The 19,782-nt window shown below is 43.8% G+C and overlaps 1 protein-coding gene across 5 annotated transcripts in view; it reads left to right on the top strand.

Moving 5' to 3' along the window:
• The window catches only part of LOC115168757 (monocarboxylate transporter 1), a 52,771-nt gene extending 33,429 nt beyond the window's left edge, over nt 1-19,342 (top strand). For 4 of the 5 annotated variants that reach the window (XM_029724311.1, XM_029724310.1, XM_029724315.1 and 1 more), the window contains 4 exons: nt 12,671-13,044; nt 16,163-16,306; nt 16,501-17,298; nt 17,672-19,342. In XM_029724311.1, the coding sequence (XP_029580171.1) occupies nt 12,828-13,044; nt 16,163-16,306; nt 16,501-17,298; nt 17,672-17,940 (1,428 nt within the window). In that variant the 5' untranslated portion in view covers nt 12,671-12,827 and the 3' untranslated portion in view covers nt 17,941-19,342. Of the gene's footprint in view, nt 1-12,238; nt 12,579-12,670; nt 13,045-16,162; nt 16,307-16,500; nt 17,299-17,671 lie in introns of all 5 variants that reach the window. The other variant, XM_029724314.1, reaches the window with a different exon arrangement.
• The last annotated feature ends 440 nt before the right edge of the window (nt 19,343-19,782 follow it).

Genomic DNA, 19,782 nt, shown 5'->3' with positions numbered 1-19,782 from the left:
TAAATCTGGCAAGTCGATTGCGTTCAAGAGATGTAAATCTATAATTCTTTGAATGACAATATAATATTTTACCAATGTTTTCGAATAGTAATTATTTAATTTGTTGTGCTGATTTTGACTGGCGGTATTGGAGGGAAAAGATTTCCTCAACATCAACGCCATAGTAAAACGCTGTTTTTGGATATAAATATGAACTTGATAGAACTAAAAATGCATGTATTGTCTAACATAATGTCCTAGGAGTGTCATCTGATGGTTAGTGCATAATTTTAGCTGGTTTTCTGCTTTAGGTGACGCGTGTCTTTGCATTGACAAAACATTACACACAGCTATTTTCAATGTACTGTCCTAACATAATCTATTTTTATGCTTTCGCCGTAAAGCCTTTTTGAAATCGGACAACGTGGTTAGATTAAGGAGATGTTTATCTTTCAAAGGGTGTAAGATAGTTGTATGTTTGAGAAATTTGAATTATGACATTTAATTGTTTTCAAATTTGGCGCTCTTGATATTTCATTTGTTGTTGATAGGGTGTACCAGGGGTGGGACGCTTGCGTCCCACATAACCTCTATGGGCTAACTTAAAATAAGGTCTGTGTTTGGTTTAGGCTTACACCATCTTGCCAATTTTATAACTGTGTAGATATCCATAGGATATAACTCTGATCAATATAAGCGAAGATAATTTTTTTTTTTTGTAGAGTGGATTTATGAAAATATGTTGACAAACGTTACCTAGTGAGATTTACACGGGTATCAAAACGCCGAGGCGGTTAAAGCACAAAACGCCGACCTTATTTGAAGTAGATCAAGACATTCTCTATGGAAGACATGAATGGTAAATAACGTTCAAATAAAGTTCAGCCGCAAGTTATTACAGGAATTATGACGCGTCGACTATTTCTCTCTAAACCATATATCTTTGACTATTACGAGCCTGCTGCTGCCTACCACCGCTCAGTCAGACTGCTCTATCAAATCATAGACTTAACTAATATAATAAACCTTAGTTTCTGGATTTGACCATATTAATGACCTATCATCAAGAAAACATTATTCTTTCAGTGACATACGGAACCGTTACGTATTTTATGTAACGGGTGGCATCCATAAGTCTAAATATTCCTGTTATATCGCACAACCTACAATGTTATTTCATAGTTCTGTAAAATTTTGGCAAATTAGTTCGCAACGAGCCAGATTCTATATACCCTGATTCTGCGTGCAACGAACGCAAGAGAACTGACCCAATTTCACCTGGTTAATATTGCCTGCTAACCTGGATTTCTTTTAACTAAATATGCAGGTTTAAAAATATATACCTCTGTGTATTGATTTTAACCTGTTATGGCTAGGGGGCAGTATTTTTACGGCCGGATAAAAAACGTACCCGATTTAATCTGATTATTACTCCTGCCCAGAAACTAGAATATGCATATAATTATTAGAATGGTGTGTGAGTATAACAGAACTCATTTGGCAGGCCAAAACCTGAGAAGATTCTGTACAGGAAGTACCCTGTCTGACCATTTCTTGCCCTTCTTGATTATCTCTATCCATTACAGGGGATCTCTGCTGTTACGTGACACTTCCTACGGCTCCCATGGGATCTCAGAAGGCGGCAAAAATACCGATTACCGATTGTTATGAAAACTTGAAATCGGCCATTCCGATTAATCGGTCGACCTCTATTACAGACTGGTTGAGGGAGAGGTTGAAAATGTCAGTGAAGACACTTGCCAGCTGGGCAGAGTGTGCTCTGAGTACTTGTCCTGGTAATTCGTCTGGGCCTTTGTGTTTTAGATCATGAGGTATTAGTGTATTGTAATGTCGCGTCAGCCTCGAGTGTAGTTACCAGACTGACAGGGTAATGATTACATAGAGACATGCTGTTTACACCTGGTACTAGTGGTACAGGTTGCAGGGCAGTGTTCATTTTGGCAGCTATTTGAGATTTAGTTTTACTAGTTTTAGTCTTAAAATACACTTTTACATTTGAGTCATTTCGTCCTTTAGTTTAGGACAATATTTGTCCAGTTTTAGTCAGCCATTTGAGTCACACAGTCTGTCCATTTTCTCTCTAAATTCCATTTGGTCCAACCTTGTCCAGCCTTGTCCAACCTTGTCCAACCAGGCCGACAATCCGCTTAAATACCTTAGCTGGCAGCATTGATATTGTGGCAGATTGTAACCAGTGCCAGCCATAATTAACCATGTACTATAAAGCCTTGGCTAGAGATTAAACAATTTACTGATCTGATTTTTCTCCCCATCATAACCATCAAGAGGGTAAATAACAGTAGTTACCTTAAAGGGGAGAGTTTTTGACTTTCAAGAAATGCCAGAAGTATTACTGTACCCCTAATATTCAACAATTAGTATGGGGGGGAAAAAAAAAAAAATTATGAAATGAATTGAAATGTCTGCATTCACTACTGTAAGTCGTTCTGGATAAGAGTGTCTGCTAAATGACTAAAATGTAAATGTAATTAGCATATGTTTTTCCCATTGGAGAAAAGCACTGCAACTCACATGAATTGACTGCAAGAGACCGTAACACAGAATAGCAGCACTAATGGCTAAATGGAGCTTCTCATGAGATCAAAGCAAAAATATCCTACATGAGGTAGGAGAGAGTGAACATTATTGTTTCTAGTTAGGGTTAGTAACAAGTCAAGTGTCCTGTCTTTACATCAGTTCAAAACATTGACACGTGACTGAAGAGACATCAGCTCAGTCAGATCATGTAACTGAGGGAAGTTATCCACGAGGGGAAGTGTGTGAGTGCACACTTCTGAAGAAGGGTAGAGAATCAGACCGCATTCATTCCTCCCTCCCTGTCCTTCTGGCCCTGTCCTTCTGGTCCCGGTCCTTGTGGTCCCTGTCCTTCTGTCCGGTCTTTTTGGTCCCTGTCCTTCTGGTCCCTGTCCTTCTGGTCCCTGTCCTTCTGGTCCCTGTCCTTCTGGTCCCTGTCCTTCTGGTCCCTGTCCTTCTGGTCCCTGTCTTCCTGGTCCCTGTCCTTCTGGTCCCTGTCCTTCTGGTCCCTGTCCTTCTGGTCCCTGTCCTTCTGGCCCTGTCCTTCTGGCCCTGTCCTTCTGGTCCCTGTCCTTCTGGTCCCTGTCCTTCTGGCCCCTGTCCTTCTGGTCCCGGTCTTTTTGGTCCCTGTCCTTCTGGTCCCTGTCCTTCTGGTCCCTGTCCTTCTGGTCCCTGTCCTTCTGGTCCCTGTCCTTCTGGTCCCTGTCCTTCTGGCCCTGTCCTTTTGGTCCCTGTCTTCCTGGTTCCTGTCCTTCCTGGTTCCTGTCCTTCCCATTCCTTCTGGTCCCTGTCCTTCTGGCCCTGTCCTTCTGGTCCCTGTCCTTCTGGCCCTGTCCTTCTGGTCCCTGTCATTTTGGTCCCTGTCCTTCTGGTCCCTGTACTTCCCTGTCCTTTTGGTCCCTGTTCTTCTGGTCCCTGTCCTTTTGGTCCCTGTTCTTCCTGGTTCCTGTCCTTCCCATTCCTTCTGGTCCCTGTTCTTAATATTTTGTACACTGTATGTTGCCTTAAGAGTTTCATAAAGTTGGTAGAATTGTATTCTAAATGATTCACAGCTGTAATGACTGCCAAAGGATCTTCCACCACATCCTACAGTGATTTTGTAATGCTTCCTGTTGCAAAGCCATATCCCAAATATAAATGCAGTAACGTACACACTAATGGGCCAAAACAAATAGTCTAATGGCAAATAGTGCTTTTTAGAGGAGTAGGGCATTTAAGGACTTGGTCTGATGGGAATTCATGTCATCGGCCTCCCCCTTGCTTGAGGAACAATAGAGGTGCAATATAAAACAAAAGAGGAAAGGCCCACCCCCCTACTTGTGCTATGTCATGACATACCTGGACTACCTATTGTTAAAGGGGAATTTCACCCTGGGCGAATCTGGGCTTGTTTTCATCAGGTCCGAGGCATTTCTAGGACGGTTTCACCCAATGCCCAGGAGGAAGGCAGGTCTGGGCATCGCTCGCTGAATGATACACCCCATGACGACTTCCGGTGTATTGATGGGGGGAGGTCTGAAAATAAATGTAGTCATGCTTTCTAGCATTTCGCGATGGCTCGATGTTACACCAGATAATCATTCACAAGCATTTCACGATGGCTCCATGTTACACCAGATAATCAATCACAAGCATTTCGCTACACCCGCAATAACATTTGCTGAATATTTATATGTGACCAATACAATGTGATTTTGATTCTGTGGTACTGACCACACTATACGTTTTTGTGGGTGTAGATGTGGTTGTCCTTGTCCGATAGAGCCATTGGACGTCTTTCAGCGACGCTCCTATCAGCAGATTTGTTGCGAATTATATAAGCTGACACATTTTCTTCCAAGTCTTCCCGGAATGTAAACCCTACAGGACGGTAGTACTCCAGGAACAGGGTTGGAGTGAAACCCTACGGGACGGTAGTACTCCAGGAACAGGGTTGGAGTGAAACCCTACAGGACGGTAGTACTCCAGGAACAGGGTTGGAGTGAAACCCTACGGGACGGTAGTACTCCAGGAACAGGGTTGGAGTGAAACCCTACGGGACGGTAGTACTCCAGGAACAGGGTTGGAGTGAAACCCTACGGGACGGTAGTACTCCAGGAACAGGGTTGGAGTGAAACCCTACGGGACGGTAGTACTCCAGGAACAGGGTTGGAGTGAAACCCTACGGGACGGTAGTACTCCAGGAACAGGGTTGGAGTGAAACCCTACGGGACGGTAGTACTCCAGGAACAGGGTTGGAGTGAAACCCTACGGGACGGTAGTACTCCAGGAACAGGGTTGGAGTGAAACCCTACGGGACGGTAGTACTCCAGGAACAGGGTTGGAGTGAAACCCTACGGGACGGTAGTACTCCAGGAACAGGGTTGGAGTGAAACCCTACGGGACGGTAGTACTCCAGGAACAGGGTTGGAGTGAAACCCTACGGGACGGTAGTACTCCAGGAACAGGGTTGGAGTGAAACCCTACGGGACGGTAGTACTCCAGGAACAGGGTTGGAGTGAAACCCTACGGGACGGTAGCTCTCCAGGAACAGAGTTGGAGAGCCCTGTTATAAAATGCATCCTCCGATTGCAATGTCTGCCTATTCCCACACATTTTGTCTCAAGAAAATGTTATATTTCTAATACCCTCAAACACCAAGTTAGGCATACCTAATTTCAAAACAGTCCATAATCACTGTCAATGGTGAATGCTAATTCTTGAAGTGTTACTGGTGAATCTGCATGCCAATCATTTGGTCTGTTTCATGGGAATAGTTTATGCATTTCCATCTTGTTGAATGACTGTTTCCTGATTTAGAACAGATGGTAATAAACTATTAGCCTTTGTTGGGCAGCGCACAATTGGCCCAGCATTGTCCGGGTTTGGCCACGGGTTTGGCCACAGTAGGCTGTCATTGTAAATAAGAATTTGTTCTTAACTGACTTGCCTAGTTAACCTTTATTTAAAGACACACCACACTGACCAAAAAGCTATTTTGTTGGCATTTACGCATGTCCCCATTACCTGTCAAACATAAACAAAACCTATTTCTTTCACTTACTTGCTATGCTGTTTCGTTGTTCAGTCATTTCATTCTCAACCAGGGTTTCTATGGAACGCCGTTTGGGTCTTTGCATGTCAAAAAAGATAACACTTTGACCTGTCAAATAAGCTTGTTGACCAATCAGGGCTTGAATATGACTTCACGTCACATAATTTAACACATTCAAGATTTTTTTCCCCATAGTTATTACAAGTTGATTACACTATCACTCGTATTTCATATCCAGGAATCCGGTCCTAAACGACATCGTAACCGCCATCGATAAGAAACAATACTGTGCTGCCGTATTCATTGACCTGGCCAAAGCTTTTGACTCTGTTAATCACCACATCCTCATCGGCAGACTCAGTAGCCTTGGTTTCTCAAACGATTGCGTCACCTGGTTCACCAACTACTTCTCTGATAGAGTTCAGCGTGTCAAATCGGAGGGCCTACTGTCCGGACCTCTAGCAGTCTCTATGGGGGTACCACAGGGTTCAATTCTTGGGCCAACTCTTTTCTCTGTATACATCAATGATGTCGCTCTTGCTGCTGGTGAATCTCTGATCCACCTCTACGCAGACGACACCATTCTGTATACTTCTGGCCCTTCTTTGGACACTGTTAACTACCCTCCAGACGAGCTTCAATGCCATACAACTCTCCTTCCGTGGTCTCCAACTGCTCCTAAATACAAGTAAAACTAAATGCATGCTCTTCAACCGATCGCTGCCTGCACCTGCCCGCCTGTCCAGCATCACTTCTCTGGACGGTTCTGACTTAGAATTTGTGGACAACTACAAATACCTAGGTGTCTGGTTAGACTGTAAACTCTCCTTCCAGACTCATATCAATCATCTCCAATCCAAAGTTAAATCTAGAATTGGCTTCCTATTTCGCAACAAAGCATCCTTCACTCATGCTGCCAAACTAACCCTCGTAAAACTGACCATCCTACCAATCCTTGACTTCAGCGATGTCATTTACAAAATAGCCTCCAATACCCTACTCAACAAGCTGGATGCAGTCTATCACAGTGCCATCCGTTTTGTCACCAAAGCCCCATATACTACCCATCACTGCGACCTGTACGCTCTCGTTGGCTGGCCTTCGCTTCGTAATCGTCGCCAAATACATTGGCTCCAGCTCATCTACAAGACCCTGCTAGGTAAAGTCCCCCCTTATCTCCGCTCACTGGTCACCATAGTAGCACCCACTTGTAGCACGCGCTCCAGCAGGTATATCTCTCTGGTCACCCCCAAAGCCAATTCTTCCTTTGGTCGTCTCTCCTTCCAGTTCTCTGCTGCCAATGACTGGAACGAACTACAAAAATCTCTGAAACTGGAAACACTTATCTCCCTCACTAGCTTTAAGCACCAGCTATCAGAGCAGCTCCCAGATCACTGCACCTGTACATAGTTTGGGCTAAATTATAGATGGGCTACTACCTCTTCCCCTACTTTATTTATTTATTTTGCTCCTTTGCACCATATTATTTATATTTTAACTTTGAACTTTCTTCAAATTACAAATCTACCATTCCAGTGTTTTACTTGCTATACTTTATTTACTCTGCCACCATGGCCTTTTTTCAAATCAAATTTATTTATATAGCCCTTCGTACATCAGCTGAAATCTCAAAGTGCTGTACAGAAACCCAGCCTAAAACCCCAAACAGCAAGCAATGCATGTGAAAGAAGCACGGTGGCTGGGAAAAACTCCCTAGGAAAAACTCCTGAGAAAGGCCAAAAACCTAGGAAGAAACCTAGAGAGGAACCAGGCTATGAGGGGTGGCCAGTCCTCTTCTGGCTGTGCCGGGTGGATATTATAACAGAACATGGTCAAGATGTTAAAATGTTCGTAAATGACCAGCATGGTCAAATAATAATAATCATAGTAATTGTCGAGGGTGCAACAAGCACGTCCGGTGAACAGGTCAGGGTTCCGTAGCCGCAGGCAGAACAGTTGAAACTTGAGCAGCAGCATGGCCAGGTGGACTGGGGACAGCAAGGATTCATCATGCCAGGTAGTCCTAGGGCTCAGGTCCTCCGAGAGAAAGAAAGAAAGAAAGAAAGAGAGAATTAGAGAGAGCATATTTGCATTCACACAGGACACCGGATAAGACAAGAGAATACTCCAGATGTAACAGACTGACCCTAGCCCCCCGACACATAAACTACTGCAGCATAAATACTGGAGGCTGAGACAGGAGGGATCAGAAGACACTGTTTTTGCCTTTACCTCCCTTATCTCACATCATTTGCTCACATTGTGTATATAGTCTTATTTCTTTCTACTGTATCATTGATTGTATGTTGTTTTACTCCATGTGTAACTCTGTTTTTGTATGTTGTCGAACTGCTTTGCTTTATCTTGGCCAGGTCGCAGTTGTAAATGAGAACTTGTTCTCAACTTGCCTACCTGGTTAAATAAAGGTGAAATAAAAAAAAATATATTAAAAAAATGTCACAACGATTCATCGACATGTATGCTATGATGCTGGTAAAGTTGTCTTGCGTACCTACAGTGCTGGTCATCAAAAAAAAGCTAGCTAGCTCATGGGTGCAAACAATGTTTTTCCCAAAAACATAGGACGTTGGGAAAAAATGTATTGGGTGATATAGCATGGCGCGAAATACAAAACAGCAAAAATATCATAATTTCAATTTCTCAAACATACGACTATTTTACACCATTTTAAAGATAAACTTCTCGTTAATCCAACCACATTGTCCGATTTCATAAAGGCTTTACAGCGAAAGCAAAACATTAGATTATGTTAAGACAGTACATAGACAAAAATAACCACACAGCCATTTTCCATGCAAGGACATGTCACAAAAACCCAAAACACAGCTAAATGAAGCACTAACCTTTGACGATCTTCATTAGATGACACTCCTAGGACATCATGTTACACAATACATGTATGTTTTGTTCGATCAAGTTCATATTTATATCCAAAAACATCATTTTACATTGGCGCGTGATGTTCAGAAAATGTTTTCCCACCAAAACCTCTGTTGAATGTGCACATCAATTTACAAAAATACTCATCATAAACGTTGACAAAATACATAACAATTATTTTAAGAATTATAGATACAGTACTCCTTTATGCAACCGCTGTGTCAGGTTTTAAAATAGCTTTACGAAGAAAGCACATTTTTCAATATTCTGAGTACATAGCTCGCCATCACAGCAAGCTATACAGACACCCGCCAAGTTCAGGGTCACCTAAACTCAGAATTAGTATTATAAATATTCTCTTACCTTTGCTGATCTTCGTCAGAATGCACTCCCAGGACTGCTACTTCCACAAATGTTGTTTTTGTTCGAAATAATCCATATTTATGTCCAAATACCTCCGTTTTGTTCGTGCGTACAGAGCACTATCCAAAGGCATAACGCGCAAGCGCGGTACCAGAGACAAAGTCTAAATGTTCCATTACCGTTCTTAGAAGCATGTCAAACGCTGTTTAAAATCAATCTTTATGGTATTTTTTACGTAAAAATGCGATAATATTCCAACCGGACAATAGCATATTCATTCAAGAAGAAAAAGAAGGAACGGCGCTCTCGCGGGATCGCGCATATCCAATCCCTTTGTCCCCAGGCAGTCCACTGATTGACTGAGCTACTATTCTCTGCCCAGTGACAGGAGAATGCTGAAAGAACTTTCTGAAGGCTGTTGACAGCCAATGGAAGCCTTAGGAAGTGCAACGTGACCCCGCAGACACTGTAGTTTCGATAGGAATTCAAAAGAACTACAATTCTCAGACTTTCCACTTCCTGGTTGGATTTTTCTCAGGTTTTTGCCTGCCATATGAGTTCTGTTATACTCACAGACACTTTTCACCTTTCTATCCAAATCTATTAATAATATGCATATTCTAGTTTCTAGGCCAGAGTAGTAACCAGTTTAATTTGGGTACGTTTTTCATCCGGCCGTGAAAATACTGCCCCTATACTTTAAGAAGTTAATTTTCTGGAATTTTCCAAGCTGTTTATGTCATGGCTGTAGAAGCTTCTGGTAGGCTAATTTACATCACTTGAGTCAATTGGAGGTGTGCCTGTGGATGTATTTCAAGGCCTACCTTCAAACTCTGTGCCTCTTTGCTTGACATCATGGGAACATCAAAAGAAATCAGCCAAGACCTCTGAAAAGAAAATTGTAGACCTTCACAAGTCTGGTTCATCCTTGGGAGCAATTTCCAAACGCCTGAAGGTACCACGTTCATCTGTGCAAACAATAGTACGCAAGTATAAACACCATGGGACCACGCAGCCGTCATACCGCTCAGGAAGGAGACGCGTTCTGTCTCCTAGAGATGAATGTACTTTGGTGCGAAAAGTGCAAATAAATCCCAGAACAACAGCAAAGGACCTTGTGAAGATGCTGGAGGAAACCGGTACAAAAGTATCTATATCCACAGTGAAATGAGTCCTATATTGACATAACCTGAAAGGCCGCTCAGCAAGGAAGAAGCCACTGCTCCAAAACCGCCATAAAAAAGCCAGACTACGGTTTGTAACTGCACATGGTGACAAAGACCGCACTTTTTGGAGAAATGTCCTCTAGTCTGATGAAACAAAAATGGAACTGTTTGGCCATAATGACCATCGTTATGTTTGGAGGGAAAAAAAGGGGGATGCTTGCAAGCCGAAGAACACCATCCCAACCGGGAAGCATGGGGGTGGCAGCATCATGTTGTGGGGGTGCTTTGCTGCAGGAGGGACTGGTGCACTTCACAAAACAGATTGCATCATGAGGCAGGAAAATGATGTGGACATATTGAAGCAACATCTCAAGACATCAGTCAGGAAGTTAAAGCTTGGTTGCAAATGGGTCTTCCAAATGGACAATGACCCCAAGCATACTTACAAAGTTGTGGCAAAATGGCTTAAGGACAACAAAGTCAAGGTATTGGAGTGGCCATCACAAAGCCCTGACTGCAATCCTATAGAACATTTGTGGGCAGAACTGAAAAAGCTTGTGCGAGCAAGGAGTCCTACAAACCTGACTCAGTTACACCAGCTCTGTCAGGAGGAATGGGCCAAAATCCACCCAACTTATTGTGGGATGCTTGTGGAAGGCTACCTGAAACGTTTGACCGAAGTTAAACAATTTTTAAAGGCAATGCTACCAAATACTAATTGAGTGAATGTAAACTTCAGATGACACTCCCAGGACTCAATGTTACACAATACATGTATGTTTTCTTCGATAAATTTCATATTTATATCCAAAAACCCCATTTTACATTGGCGTGATGTTCAGAAAATGTTTTGCCTCCAACACCTCCGGTGAATGAGCACATCAATTTACAAAAATACTCATCATAAACGTTGATAACATTTACAACAGTTATTGAAAGAATTATAGATACACTTCTCCTTAATGCAACCGCTATGTCAGATTTCAAAATAGCTTTACGGCGAAAGCACATTGTTCAATATTCTGAGTACAGAGCTCAGCCATCAAAGCAAGGTATACATTTACCCGCCAAGTTCTGGAGTCAACAAAACTCAGAAATAGTATTATAAATCTTCACTTACCTTTGCGGATCTTCGTCGGAACGCACTCCCAGGACTCCCAATTCCACAAGAAATGTTTGTTTTGTTCGATAAACTCCATATTTATGTCCAAATACCTCCGTTTTGTTCGCGCGTTCAGATCACTATTCCAAAGGCACAATGCGCGAGTGCAAAACCCTAGACGAAAAGTCAAAAAGTTCCATTACCGTTCGTAGAAACATGTCAAACGATGTTTACAATCAATCCTTAGGGTCTTTTTAACATAAATATTTGATCATATTCCAACCGGACAATAGCGTATTCATTACAGAGGAAAAAGAAGGAACGGTGCACCTGCGTGACCGCACAGTGAACAACTCATTGGCATCAGGCAGTCCACTTGTGGAGTCAGCTCTTATTCTCTCCCCAGTAACAGTAGAAGCATGAAACAACGTTCTAAAGACTGACATCTAGTGGAAGCCTTAGGAAGTGCAAAATTAACCCTAAGTCACTGTATACTGTATAGGCAATCACTTCAAAAACTACGAACCCCAGATTTCCACACTTCCTGGTTGGATTTTTCTCAGCCATATGAGTTCTGTTATACTCAGACATCATTCAAACAGTTTTAGAAACTTCTGTTTTTTTTCTATCCAAATCTACTAATAATATGCATATCCTACCTTCTGAGCCTGAGTAGCAGGCAGTTTACTACGGGCGCGCCTTTCATCCGGACGTCAAAATACTGCCCCCTACCCTAGAGAAGTTAAGCCAAACGAACAGAGTTGGCTCAGCTTTTATAGAAAAGTCCGACCTCTTTGTCTATGTGGCAGTTAGCAGATGTGTGCAAACGGGTGGGGGAACATAATATATAAAAGGCGTTTAGCTTGTCTGTGCAGATAGCCGATTTTGCCACAATTGTCTGTCCCTTCCTGCAAGTTTCCACAGATGAGTTTCTGCAGATAGTACAAACGGGATGTCACGTACTGTGGTCGCACCCAGCTCTTAACTGTACACCCAGACTTATGTTTGAGTCACACAAGACAAGCCTGCATCAGCAAAAAAAAAACACTAGCATATAACAATGGACAATTGTATAAGTAAAACAGCATAGTATGTCTAAATGTAATTTTTCCACCACAACCCCTGCAACTTATCCAGAACGCAGCAGCCCGCCTGGTTTTCAGCTTTCCCAAGTTTGTCATCCCACTCCTCTCCACACTCCACTGGCTTCCAGTCGAAGCTCACATCCACTACAAGACCATGGTGCTTACCTACGGAACAGAAAGAGGAACTGTCCCTCCCTACCTTCAGGCTATGCTTAAATCCTACACCCCAACCTGAGCACGCCGTTCTGCCACCTCGGGTCTCTCAGCCCTCGGACCCCAAGCTCTCCTCTGTCCTGGCACCCAAATGATGGAACCTGCTTCCCTCTGAAACTAAGACAGCAGAGTCCCGGTTCATCTTCCGAAAACATCTGAAACCCCTACCTCTTCAAACGGTATCTTAATTATCTGAAACCTCTTCAAACGGTATCTTAAATAATCCTCCATCTGCTAAATGACTAACATTCAAATGTCTCTCTGTCTGCAGGTCCAGAGTGATTCCTGATGGTACCTACAGACTGAGAAGGACTGACTTACTATAACTACAACCTCTACCAGTGTCTTAACCAGCTACTTCAAACGGGTGTGTGTGACCAACCCTTCAGTGTGGGAGGTGTTAGAACTATCCCTATTGCCCTGACAGCATGGCCCCAGCGGTGGGCGGTCCGGTGGGCTATACTCCTCCAGAGGGGGGCTGGGGCTGGGCGGTGGTGGTGGGAGCCTTCATCTCTATCGGCTTCTCCTATGCCTTCCCCAAATCCATCACTGTCTTCTTCAAGGAGCTGGAGTCCACCTTTGACGCTACGCCCTCACAGGTCTCATGGATCTCCTCTATCATGCTGGCCTGCATGTACGGTGGAGGTGAGTAGCGGGGGCTGGTATGGGAGGAATCTGATCTCCCCGAAGGGTTTTCTGTTATTCTTCACTGAAATACAGATACTGTCTTTATTAAAAACATAAAAAATACATCAAAATAGAGAGAGAGATGAGTGTTGGGGGGGAGTGAGAGAGAGGGCAAGATGGGTGGGAGAGAGAGAGAAGGTGAGAAAGGATGGAGTGAAAGTCCTCTTCATGCCAAAGTGTGTGATTGGTTCAGGGGGCTCCTCATAATGTGCTTTACCCTATACACATTCTGTTCTGACCCCTTTCTTTACAAAAATATGTGTACATATCACATTGTCGACTCACTCAACAGCTAGTGATCATGTGTTACAGGTGAATGGACAGGCATTATCATGTCATTTGTGTTGTGAACAGAGGAAGTCAAATAGATCTGTTCTGATATATATATATATGGAGAACAGGAAGTCAAATAGATCTGTTCTGATATCTACAGTGAGGGGAAAAATGTATTTGATACCTGCTGATTTTGTACGTTTGCCCACTGATAAAGAAATGATCAGTCTATAATTTTAATGGTAGGTTTATTTGAACAGCGAGAGACAGAATAACAACAAAAAAATCCAGAAAAACGCATGTCAAAAATGTTATAAATTGATTCGCATTTTAATGAGGGAAATAAGTATTTGACCCCCTCTCAATCAGAAAGATTTCTGGCTCCCAGGTGTCTTTTATACAGGTAACGAGCTGAGATTAGGAGTACACTCTTAAAGGGAGTGCTCCTAATCTCAGTTTGTTACCTGTATAAAAGACACCTGTCCACAGAAGCAATCAGTCAATCAGATTCCAAACTCTCCACCATGGCCAAGACCAAAGAGCTTTCCAAGGATGTCAGGAACAAGACTAGACCTACACAAGGTTGGAATGGGCTACAAGACCATCGCCAAGCAGCTTGGTGAGAACAGTTGGTGCGATTATTCGCAAATAGAAGAAACACAAAAAACTGTCAATCTCCCTCGGCCTGGGGCTCCATGCAAGATCTCACCTCGTGGAGTTGCAATGATCATGAGAACGGTGAGGAATCAGCCCAGAACTACACGGGAGGATCTTGTCAATGATCTCAAGGCAGCTGGGACCATAGTCACCAAGAAAACAATTGGTAACACAGTACGCCGTGAAGGACTGAAATCCTGCAGCGCCCGCAAGGTCCCCCTGCTCAAGAAAGCACATATACATGCCCGTCTGAAGTTTGCCAATGAACATCTGAATGATTCAGAGGACAACTGGGTGAAAGTGTTGTGGTCAGATGAGACCAAAATGGAGCTCTTTGGCATCAACTCAACTCGCCGTGTTTGGAGGAGGAGGAATGCTGCCTATGACCCCAAGAACACCATCCCCACCGTCAAACATGGAGGTGGAAACATTATGCTTTGGGGGTGTTTTTCTGCTAAGGGGACATGACAACTTCACCGCATCAAAGGGACGATGGACGGGGCCATGTACCGTCAAATCTTGGGTGAGAACCTACTTCCCTCAGCCAGGGCATTGAAAATGGGTCGTGGATGGGCATTCCAGCATGACAATGACAAAAAAAACACACGTCCAAGGCAACAAAGGAGTGGCTCAAGAAGAAGCACATTAAGGTCCTGGAGTGGCCTAGCCAGTCTCCAGACCTTAATCCCATAGAAAATCTGTGGAGGGAGCTGAAGGTTCGAGTTGCCAAACGTCAGCCTCGAAACCTTAATGACTTGGAGAAGATCTGCAAAGAGGAGTGGGACAAAATCCCTCCTGAGATGTGTGCAAACCTGGTGGCAAACTACAAGAAACGTCTGACCTCTGATTGCCAAAAAGGGTTTTGCCACCAAGTACTAAGTCATGTTTTGCAGAGGGGTCAAAAACTAATTTCCCTCATTTAAAATGCAAATGATGTGTTTTTCTGGATTTTTTTGTTGTTTTTCTGTCTCACTGTTCAAATAAACTTACCATTAAAATTATAGACTGATCATTTCTTTGTCAGTGGGCAAATGTACAAAATCAGCAGGGGATCAAATACTTTTTCCCCCACTGTAATTCCAATATAGCCATGACATTCATGATTTCCTTAACTTCTTATGGTTATGTGGGATGCTACCGTCCCACATCCGGTGAAAATGCAGAGCGCCAAATTCAAAAACAGAAATACTCATAAGAATTCATAAAACATACAAGTGTTATACATCGGTTTAAAGATTAACTTCTTGTTAATCCAGCCACGGTGTCAGATTTCAAAAAGGCTTTACGGTGAAAGCAAACCATGCGATTATCTGAGAACAGCGCCCAGCAGACAAATCATTACAAACAGTTAGCAGCCACAAAAGTAGTCACAAAAGTCAGAAATAGCGATAAAATTAATCACTTACCTTTGATCTTCATATGGTTGCACTCACAAGACTCCCAGTTACACAATAAATGTTTGTTTTGTTCGATAAAGTCCCTCTTTATATCCAAAAACCTCCATTTTGTTGCCGCGTTTTGTTCAGTAATCCATTGGTTCAAAGGCAGTCACAACAGGCAGACGAAAATTCTAAATAGTACCAGTAAAGTTCGTAGAAACATGTCAAACGATGTTTATAATCAATCCTCAGGTTGTTTTTAGTCAAAATAATCAATAATATTTCAACTGTACAATAGCTTCGTCAATATAAAAGAAAAACAAGAAAGGCGCGCTCTAGGTCGTGCGCACCAAACAGGTCTGGGGACACAATACCCACTTAAGCCGCCCACACCAATGTGTCGGAGGAAACACCGTGAACTGCGCCCGGCCCCCGCAGGAGTTGCTAGTGCGCGACGGGACAAGGACATCCCTGCCGGCCTAACGCGGAGGGACGCTGGGCCAATTGTGCACAGACCCATGGGTCTCCCGGTCGTGGCCGGCTGCGACAGAGCCTGGACTCGAACCAGGATCTCTAGTGGCACAGCCAGCACTGTGATGCAGTGCCTTAGACCACTGGGCCACTCAGGAGGCCTTACATAAATACTTTCATTCACTCCTGGACTAACTTGTTCCTAATATTATTCTCTCTTCTGTCCCTCTCCCTTCCCGTCTCTCCCCCTTCCCTGTCTTCTTTAATTTTTTCACCCCCCTCCCCTATCTCTCCAGGACCAATTAGCAGTATCCTGGTGAACCGCTATGGCAGTCGACCAATCATGATGCTAGGGGGCTGTCTGTCAGGAAGTGGTTTGATAGCAGCTTCCTTCTGCAACACTGTGCAACAACTCTACTTCTGTGTCGGAGTCATTGGAGGTACCACCAACCCTGTGTTTCTGTATGTGGACGTTTTTCTAATACCGTAGTTTCCTCATCATTGCCTCTCTCCCTCCCTTTCCTCCCCTCCCTCCCTCCCTCTCTCCCTCCCTTTCCTCCCCTCCCTCTCTCCCTCCCTTTCCTCCCCTCCCTCTCTCCCTCCCTTTCCTCCCCTCCCTCCCTCCCCTCTCTAGGTCTGGGTCTAGCGTTCAACCTGAACCCGGCGTTGACTATGATTGGTAAATACTTCTATAAGCGTCGTCCTATAGCTAATGGCATCGCCATGGCGGGCAGCCCAGTCTTCCTGTCCACGCTGGCTCCTCTTAACTCCTGGTTCTTTGACCAGTTTGGCTGGAGGGGCTCCTTCCTCATCCTCGGCGGTCTACTGCTGAACTGCTGTGTCGCCGGGTCCTTGATGAGACCGATCGGACCCAAACCTGCCGAACCCCAACTGTCGGAGAACGGGGCGGTGAAGAAGGCCGAGTCTAATCTGACGGTGATGCAGCGGGTCAATGCCGTGATCGACCTGTCGTTGTTTAAACACCGCGGCTTCCTGCTGTATCTCCTTGGCAACGTCATCATGTTCTTCGGCCTGTTCTCTCCCCTCGTCTTCCTCTCCAACTACGCTAAGAGTAAGGACATCAGTAAAGAGAAGGCTGCTCTGCTCCTCTCCATCCTCGCCTTTGTTGACATGTTCGCCCGTCCTTCTATGGGGCTGTTAGCCAACACCCGCTGGGTCCGACCCAGGATACAGTACTTCTTCGCTGCATCCGTGCTCTATAACGGGGTGTGTCACGTCTTGGCGCCGCTGTCCGTGGACTATGTAGGCTTCGTGGTGTATGCTGTGTTCTTTGGGTTCGCGTTCGGCTGGCTGTCAGCAGTTCTGTTTGAGACTCTGATGGACCTGGTCGGGGCCCAGAGGTTCTCCTCAGCCGTCGGACTGGTCACCATCGTGGAGTGTGGACCGGTACTGCTGGGACCGCCACTACTCAGTAAGTGTGTGTGTGAGTGTGTGTGTGAGAGTGAGAGCCATACTCTACCTATATCACAATGGACAAATTTCCCTTATTATCATCATCAACAAGTCTCTCTCTCTCTCCACCCTCTCTCTCCACCCTCTCTCTCCACCCTCTCTCTCCTTCCTCTCTCTCCTTCCTCTCTCTCTCTCTTTCTCTCTCTTTCTCTCTCATTCTCTCTCTCTCTCTCCCTCTCTCTCTCGTCCCTCTCTCTCTCTCGTCCCTCTCAATTAAATTCAAGGGGCTTTATTGGCATGAGAAACATATATATTTACATTGCCAAAGCAAGTGAGGTAGATAATTCAGTTGTGTATATTATCTCTCTCTCCTCTCTCTTTCCCCCCTCCAGGTCGTTTCTATGACTTCTATGGTGACTACCAGTGGACCTACCTGTGTTGTGGTATCATCCTTATCATCTCCTCAGTCTTCCTCTTCGTAGGGATGGGCATCAACTACAAGCTGTTGGAGAGGGAGAAGAAGGAGGAGGAGAGGAGAGAGCCGGAGCGGCCCAAGGAGGAGTGCACAGCCATGCTGGAGGGAGAGAAGGAAAGGGGGGAGGAGAGTAGTGAAGCCACACCCATGACAGATGTTTCTAAGATGGACGAAGATAATGTTTAGCAGAGTAGGCAACTAAATTTAGCCGCGGTTTGGGGGCCGAAACATAATTAGAATAATTTGAACACTGTAAATTCACCACAACTAAGCCCAAAAATAGATAACATGATCATTTCATACCTTGATTACATTGAGACACAATCACAAATCTTTATTTTTATTCATTGGAATAGTTGGGAGCACATTTCCTAAATTTAAATCATTTTTAGCTGAATTACTGTATTATTATTATTATTATTATTATTATTATTATTATTACTACTACTATTTCGGGGGGCCCAATAAAACACTTTTGGGCTGGTTTTGGCCCGTGGGCCGCCTGTTGCCAACCCCTGCTATATAGAGACTGACCTGATGTGGACACACACCCTCTGGTTTAGGTACCTTTGGTAAACTGAGCCAAGTCCTCTACAGTAGACAAGCTATAACAGAGGACTACTCTCTCTGAGCTCACATATACAACATCCAGCATCTATCCCAGCTCTTCACACTGTCCTCATACATACCTGAACGGTCATGTCACATCAGTCTTTGTGCTTCCCAGATCCAGTGTGCTGTACGATCAATCACAGTATTATAGGTGATCAGATTGATTGATTGACAGTGTTAAGTAATACCAGGTGTTGTTTTTATAATGTTAATGATTAGTTGAATGTGGAGACTATTGTGATTCTGTAATGATGTAGATTCCTAGTTGAGGAGCACAACGATGTGATTTGAACCTCTAAGCTTTTCAGTTTAGCTGAGAAGCTTTTTTTTAAGCACTTTGAACATCTTTCTGAAGACAGACACAACCTTTCTCGTGTGTGTGTGGGACTGATCCATATTATCTCTATTCAGACAGACAGGAACACAGATCGGCAGACAGACACAACCTTTCTCGTGTGTGTATGACAGGAACACAGATCGGCAGGCATACACACACAGGTGTTTATTTTTGTCCTGTATCATATCAGCAGATACTGTATCAATATGTCCCAAGCTGAACCTTATTCCCTATATAGTGCACTACTTTGGACCAGAGCCCTATTCCCTATATAGTGCACTAAGGTAAAGGGTACTATTTGAGATGCCCTATGTCTGCAGATACAGTACGAGCATTCATTCAGTAAGTCCTTCCATTCTGTAGTCTGGGGTAGTACCAGCTGTCACCAGGAGAGTCTTTGGGACATTCTGTAGTCTGGGGTAGAGAGGGCAGTAGTCTTTAGAACATTCTGTAGTCTGGGGTAGTACCAGCTGTCACCAGGAGAGGGCAGTATAATATTTAGAACAGTGTTCACGTTTTCTGAGTCAAAATCACTTTCACAGTCAAAAAGTAAGCTGAGATCTATAGCTCAGATTGTTTTTCCATAAATTGCTTTAAAAATTTAACATTGACCTAATAAAAACAGTTCTGTAGGAATGAGGTTTATGCAGTAGGTCTAATACATTATCATATGATAGGTCTAATACATTATCACAGCATAGTGGCTATATGCCTGGCCTAATACATTATCACAGCATAGTGGCTATATGCCTGGCCTAATACATTATCACAGCATAGTGGCTATATGCCTGGCCTAATACATTATCACAGCATAGTGGCTATATGATAGGCCTAATACATTATCACAGCATATTGGCTATATGATTGGCCTAATACATTATCACAGCATAGTGGCTATATGATTGGCCTGCCAATATTGTTAATCAGACCATATTATATTTTTTAACTCGAGCTTTGATAACAAAATAGATCAGTTGGTGTAGCACTTGAGGCACTGTGGAGCATGAATATAAAATATTTTGCTTTTTTATTTTACTGCACTGATGGTACCTGCATCTTATGGTCAAGGTGCTTTCAAA

This window comes from Salmo trutta, chromosome 30 (genome assembly GCF_901001165.1).
Source record: "Salmo trutta chromosome 30, fSalTru1.1, whole genome shotgun sequence".
NCBI lineage: Eukaryota > Metazoa > Chordata > Actinopteri > Salmoniformes > Salmonidae > Salmo > Salmo trutta.
This window is presented reverse-complemented; position numbering and strand designations above follow the sequence as displayed.